The sequence below is a fragment of the Salvelinus alpinus genome, chromosome 18 (assembly GCF_045679555.1).
Source record: "Salvelinus alpinus chromosome 18, SLU_Salpinus.1, whole genome shotgun sequence".
In the NCBI taxonomy this organism is placed as follows: Eukaryota; Metazoa; Chordata; class Actinopteri; order Salmoniformes; family Salmonidae; genus Salvelinus; species Salvelinus alpinus.
This window is the reverse complement of record NC_092103.1, coordinates 3,658,930-3,665,881: the sequence shown is the minus strand read 5'-3', so window position 1 is coordinate 3,665,881 and position 6,952 is coordinate 3,658,930. Positions and strand designations below refer to the sequence as shown.

The window sequence follows — 6,952 nt, the reverse complement described above, 5'->3', positions numbered from 1 at the left end:
TACTGCTTGTCATTCTTGTCACATTGTGCACGTAAACATGTAAGAACAGATTCAATTGATGGGTTTCAAGTAGCAAAATTACTTTGCATTTTAATTCAATAAATTGCACCAATGTTACAGGGAGAAACAAAATATGTATTTACAAAGGAGAGCAAAATAAGTTTACAAAATTGTGAGGTGGCTCGGACACACACAAAATCAAAGTAGTGGCATGGTTTTTATGGAGGGGGGGGGGAATAAAAAATACATGAACAGTACCATGAAGTAAAGGCAGCTTCAGGTTGATTTTGTCCTCAGGCATCGCAGTCAGTCAGGGCAAGGATGTGGGGAACAGCACAAACTAATACTGAAAAGAAATGCATTATTTAAACGAGAAGTAGAAAACACAAAGGAATATCTTAATCACTACACAGTGGCATTTCATTGGTTTGGTAAGAAATAACTGTCCTATAATCAACAATGGTCAGTTTCTCACTGTATAGCTGGTAATTTCTCGTAAGACGAAGTGATGCGTCCTCCATACATTAAAACATGATGTCCATCCAACTACAGAAGGCTTGTGAGGTTTGTGTTGAACGTAATAAAATGGTCAGTCAAGAGGACAAGATGGAAACAACATTCAAATCCATCAGTTAAGTTGGAGTTCCCTGGTCCCTCTCCAGTAGTGTTCAGTATGGAATATGACAGTCACGTGCCTGAAGGAGAAACATTACAATTTTCCTCATCCACATAAGTATTTATAAGGCCATATTGCTCTGTTTTAGTTTGGCTTTGGGAATTACATTGATAGTGTTTAAGGCACTCTATTCAGATCTTGTGCACAGAAACAAAATGTTCCCAGGTAGTCTTCCTGCTCACTTTGCTTCTTTCCTCTATGGCACAGTGCTGCATTACTGCTACTAGCATCCATTCAAACTCAATACTGACAGTCACATCTTCACCATTCATATCACACCACAGAGATCTACCATGAAGGGTGATGTCGCAAGCTGAGGGGAAAAAGGTAAATGAGGTGGAGAGACAATGTGCACTTCCAGACACTCCCCATTATTTCTGGATGGAAACAAGACGTGTGTATGCTTTGGCTGTTTGTCTCCACAGAGCTGGAAGGCATCCTCAGCCATATGAGGCTTTAAGTTTGTGGCACATTCGCAACTCTGCCAGTAAAGGAAAGAATGTGATATGCTTTTTGTCTATAGTGTCATAAAAAAAGACATGATCATATAGAAAATGATTGATGAAAAGGTGATGTGATGCAGAATTGGGCCCAGGCCTCTCTGGTTAAGGCCAAATTGAACTTGCATTTATAGTTAAGGCTTTCAGACAAAACACATGAGGAAAAACTCAAACATCTGAATAAGGTTTCTTTGATTCTGAGCATGGTAACCACAGTCTTTAGTGTTTGAAGTGTCCTCCGACATCCTGTAAAGGCTGCATAAAATCTATTTCTCCGAAGTGTGCATCATGCTCAAACTGTCCAGTGGCACTGCAGCATGCCCTGTGTTCCACCTCAACGTGAGTTCAGCATGACCACAGTGTAGGAGACACGACTACGGAACATTACATGCAGTGAGAGAGAAGGGGGGAGGTTAGGTTCATTAAAGTTATGCTTTTTCTTCCAGTCAGTGTGGCCTCCTCTCCGCTACCTCTGAACGATGTCACTGATCTCTTTGACAGACGAGAGCAGCTTGCTGAAGTCCTGCTGTGCTCCGCTGGCGCCCCCAGTGGCAGCAGGGCATATCTGCAGCTCGCGCAGGCTGCTCTCCAGTTTGTTGATGGCCTCGCGGAAGGCAAACTTGTTCCTCATCTGCTGGATGGACTCCACGTAGCTCACGCAGTACTTGGACAGGTTCTTGCCCGCCTCCAGCACGGCGCTGTGGCTACCAGTCTGCTCAGAGTTGCGTCCGATGGCGGCACGCAGCAGCTCTGTGCCCTCCAGGACCATCTCCCTGGTGATGGCAGAGTTGGGCTGGCGCTCTGGGGGCGCACGCGTCTTCCTCAAGGAGCGTCGGGTGTTCATGAGGGGGATGAAGGCTGTGGGAGAGGTCTGGTCTCCTGGGGAGGTGAGGGAGGAGAAGCCCAGGGGGCTGGAGGTGGAGCCAGACACTGAGGAAGAGGTCTTTGACGGCTGTGGTTTAGAGGAGGTGCTGAGGCTGAGTTTCTTGTGGCCCTCCAGGAGAGAGCGAGCTTGGTCACTGGGGCTGGATGGGTTGTGGGAATCTGAGGCCTTGGCTTTGGTGTCTGTGGGAGAGGGGAGCTCCTGAGTGGGGCTGCGGGAGATCTTGCCTGACTTGGCACTGGAGGGCGGGGGTGGAGGGGGAGCAGGCTTGGGTTTCTGGAACTTGCCTCTCTCCCTGGGACCGGAGGAGTCCAGGTTGTGTTTGTGGCGGCGGGCCCTGCACTCGTCCCCAGCTGCCCCGAGAGTGGGAAACACGTTGGGCTTGAGCAGCTCGGCCTGCAGGGTGCTGGTCTTGGAGCTGTCTAGCCCCTGCCCTGGAAGCCTCCTACTAAGCTTGGGCGTTAGGGTCTGGGGGCTGGACTCCGCGTCCTTAAACACCTCATCTGATGGATCCTCTGTCTTCTTTGGCAGCCGGGGTGGGGGGGTGAGGGTGCCCATGCGAGGGATGCTGATCTCTGGCTTCTCGTTGGCCCTCTTGCGGGGCAGGGCAGGCTTCCCCCCGAAGGTGCCCGAGTCAAAATGGCCTTTGTGCAGGTCGCGGGGCAGCGTGACTGACTTCCACTCAGTGCGATCCGAGCCTGGGGACATGCTGGAGGCTGAGGAGGAGCGCAGGAATCGTTTCGAGTTAGATACTATATCCTCCTCGCTGGGTGGAGTGGTGGCAGTCTTGCCACTTACACTGGGCACCACAGGCGTACACTTCTTTCTGGCATGATGCGGGGGGAACAAGGGGCCCGGGTAGGTGGGTGCCCCATTGGTAATACCCCCTGCCCCGTTGTTGTTAGCACCCAGAACCTTGTTGGGATCGTTGGTATGTGTATCACTGAAGGAACCGTTGTTAAAGTCGTTGTCTCGGTGGTCGGGCGCAAGCCCCCGTCTCTCCGGGTGTCCGTCCATCTCCCTGAAAGAGCTGCTGCGTTTGGGCGGGGCGGGCGCCGTCTTCTTCTTCTTCTTGATGAGGTTGAAGAGGCTGTTGCGGGACTTGTCCTTGTCTTTGGGAAGCAGGCGGTCGTCCTCGTTCAGGTTGCTGTCCAGGAACGGACGCTCTTTTCTGGGGAGCATGGGAGACACGGCCACCTCCGGCTCCAGGGCGTCTGGGTGAACACACAGACATGCAAATCATCAGTTGTTTGAACAACACTCAACACAGCAAAATCACTGGAAAAAATATATTAGAAAAATCACCAATAAATTGTCCCAAAGCTCTTTTGACATCTGTTAAATATGGGTTAAAAACACTTAAGGGTGCAATGCATTGAGAAGAGGGGTATGTTAGGTGAGTCTCACCAGGGCTGTCTCCATCTCGGTCCACGTTCCTACGGATGGTCCTGGTCTTGGTGGGCAGTTGTGGAGCCTGCTGCATGGGGCCCAGCACCACCTTCTTCCCTTTCTTGCCCAACTCCTTCTCCACCTCTGTCACATGACACACACACACACACAACAGCATCAGAGACTGTGTATTAACCTACTTCTTGCTCTTATAACCCTTAAACCACTCTGGAGTACAGCACCTGGAAAACAGATGGCAAATTAACTCCTCTAAGCTGAAAGATTACTGACCCAAATATTGTCTGGAAGTGCTTAAAAGCTATTCTCTCTCAATCTGGTTTGATCTAGCACACAACCTACAGATAATACCTCAAATTGAAGAGTTATAGTTGTCTTAAATTCAGCTATAACATGTGAAATTGCGACAATATAAGGACACTCACCGTCAGAGATGCTGGACTCCTGAAACATGGTCTCAAAGGCCTGGTGGGTCTCAGCAAAGGAGGGCCGCTCGGTAGGGTTCCACTTCCAGCCTGGGAGAGAGGGAGAGAACAGGAAATGAGGTTTGGTACCAATCACAAAACTGTCTGCATGATATGAATGTGTCTGGTTATTTCACATTCAGGGATTTTTCAATATTGGCAGACATGTTTCAACTATATTGAACAAAAAGAAACACAACATGCAACAATTTCAAAGATTTTACTGAGTTACAGGGATATAGAAGGAAATAAGTCAATTAAAATAAATAAATTAGGCCGTAATCTATGCATTTCACATGACTGGGAATACAGATATGCATCTGTTGGTCACAGATACCTAAAAAAAAAGGTAGGGGTGTGAATCAGAAAACCAATCAGTATCTGACGTGACCACCATTTGCCTCATGCAGCGCGACACATCTCCTTTGCATAGAGTTGATCAGGCTGTTAATTTGGGCCTGTACGAATGTTGTCACACTCCTCTTCAATGACTGTGCGAAGTTGCTGGATATTGGTGGGAACTGGAACTTTGTCGTATACATCGATCTAGAGCATCCCAAACATGCTCAATGGGTGACAATGTCTTGTGAGTATGCAAGCCATGGAAGAACTGGGACAATTATCGCCTCCAGGAATTGTGTACAGATCATTGCGACATGGGGCTGTGCATTATCATACTGAAACATGGTGATGGCAGCGGATGAATGGCACCGACAATGGGCCTCAGGATCTCATCACAGTATCTCTGTGCACTCAAATTACTATTGATAAAATGCAAATGCAATTGTCTGTACTTATGCCTGCCCATACTATAACTGCACTGTCACAACGTTGACATCAGCAAACCGCTCCCCCACACGACGCCATACACATGGTCTGTGGATAGTGAGGCCGGATGGACATACTGCCAAATTCTCTAAACTGACGTTGGAGGCGGCTTATGGTAGAGAAATTAACATTCTCTGGCAACAGCTCTGGTGGACATTTCTGCAGTCAGCATGCCAATTGCACGCTCCCTCAAAACTTGAGACATCGGTGGCATTGTTTTGTGTGACAAAACGGCACATTTTAGGGCACCTGTGTAATGATCATGCTGTTTAATCAGCTTCTTGATGTGCCACACCTGTCAGGTGGATGGATTATATATTATATTGACAGGGATGCCAACAAATTTGTGAACAAAATTTGATAGAAATAAGCTTTTTGTGCGTATGGAACATTTCTGGGATCTTTTATTTCAGCTCATGAAACATGGGACAAACACTTTACATGTTGCGTTTATATTTTTGTTCAGTATAGTTAGTCATTAAGCACTCAATGACTTCATTCCAGTAGACATTAAACAAGCAAAACATGATGAAGGTAGTTCGATAACTATTTTGAAAAGCCAGGCTGTGCCATTTAGCCATAGACAGATGTATGTGTACTCACAGGCCCTCATGAGCTGGTAGACCTTCTCTGGGCAGCCCTCCGGACGGTCCATGCGGTAGTCCTTCTCTAGGAGCTCATACACCTGGGAGAGGTCTATGCCAGGGTACGGAGACATCCCATAGGTGGCGATCTCCCACAGCAACACTCCGAACGCTGGGAGTTTGGGATAACAAAGTACAGAGTACAGAAGACTATGTTCATGACATTGTAATCAAAATGACATAAGTAATTCTAAATATCAGAAATACATTTGTCATTGAGTTACTGTGTCATCTTCAAACTCACCCCAGACGTCAGATTTGATGGAGAACTTGTTGTAGGCCAGGCTCTCCGGGGCAGTCCACTTGATGGGGAACTTGGCCCCAGCGTGGGCCGTGTACGTGTCCCCCGTCATCAGCCTGCTCAGCCCGAAGTCTGCCACCTTCACCAGGTGGTTCTCCCCCACCAGACAGTTACGGGCTGCCAGGTCCCTGGAGCACAGAGCGAAGACAGAGGAGCATGATGTCAAAGGCAGTGGAATGTATTTTTTTAGGATGGCAATTCTCTTCTAATATCTATGTCTTTAGGTGTTGTCTGTTAGGTAGGCACTTGAGCATGAAGCTGAGTCTCAACAAGCTTGACAATTAAAAGCAAATTGGGGAATCGACAAGAGTACATAAATCATATCTTCTAGGCCATAATAAAACATGCTGGGGCAAAGTCAATCTCACAGCAACAGCGCACATATGATATTTCTGTCTGGGGGAGGGGAGGACAAATGATAGGCAAGAGTGAGGGGCAGGGGAGGTTAGTGAAAGGTAAGAAATGGGAAGAGAGAGAAACTGAGGTTAAGCTAGTGTCATGTCTCACCTGTGGATGAAGTTCTTCCTCTCTAGGTACTCCATGGCGGAGGAGATCTGCGTGGCCATGTAGAGCAGCACCACAGCGTTCACCTCCTCCCTGTTACACTCCCTCAGGTAGTCCAGCAGGTTGCCATGGGTCATGAACTCTGTGATGATGTAGAACGGGGGCTCCCGCGTGCACACGCCTAGCAGAGAGAGAGAGAGAGGCAGAGTTAGTCACAGCACTGACAATGGCAGTACAGTGTGGCATTTCACAAAGAGACACAATTAAGACTGAGGGCTCTAGTTAAAAGTAGTGCAATATAAAGGGAATAGGGTGCTATTTGAGATGCAGCCTGAGACATAACCCAGTAACTCACCCAGTAGCTGTACCAGGTTGGGGTGTTTGATCTCCTTCATGACAGCAGCCTCCTTCAGGAACTCCTCCACCTCCATGGTGTCCTCCTGAGTGGGTGAGAACAGGGCCAGAGGGTCAATCACACACATCAGGTGAAAATATATTCAAACAGTTAGCTACATCTACACTGCCTTCAGAAAGGTTTCATACCCCTTGACTTAATCCACATTTTGTTGTGTTACAGCCTGAATTCAAAATGGATTGTACAATATTTGCACATTATTCTAAAAACAGTTATTCAAGCTCTATCAAATTGGTTGTTGATCATTGCTAGACAACCATTTTCAGATCTTGCCATAGATTTTCAAGTAGATTCAAGTCAAAACTGTAACTCGGCCACTCAGGAACATTC

The 6,952-nt window shown here is 47.6% G+C and overlaps 1 protein-coding gene across 2 annotated transcripts in view; it reads right to left on the bottom strand.

Annotated features, from left to right (window-relative positions):
• Positions 1 to 59: 59 nt before the first annotated feature.
• The window catches only part of LOC139544477 (tyrosine-protein kinase ABL1-like), a 66,220-nt gene continuing 59,327 nt past the window's right edge, over positions 60 to 6,952 (bottom strand). For both annotated transcript variants that reach the window (XM_071351612.1, XM_071351613.1), the window contains exons 5-11: positions 6,563 to 6,647; positions 6,211 to 6,388; positions 5,647 to 5,831; positions 5,362 to 5,514; positions 3,892 to 3,981; positions 3,467 to 3,592; positions 60 to 3,273 (exon numbers count right to left, since the gene is read on the bottom strand). In XM_071351612.1, coding sequence (XP_071207713.1) covers positions 1,643 to 3,273; positions 3,467 to 3,592; positions 3,892 to 3,981; positions 5,362 to 5,514; positions 5,647 to 5,831; positions 6,211 to 6,388; positions 6,563 to 6,647 — 2,448 coding nt within the window. In that variant the 3' untranslated portion in view covers positions 60 to 1,642. The remainder of the gene's footprint in view (positions 3,274 to 3,466; positions 3,593 to 3,891; positions 3,982 to 5,361; positions 5,515 to 5,646; positions 5,832 to 6,210; positions 6,389 to 6,562; positions 6,648 to 6,952) is intronic.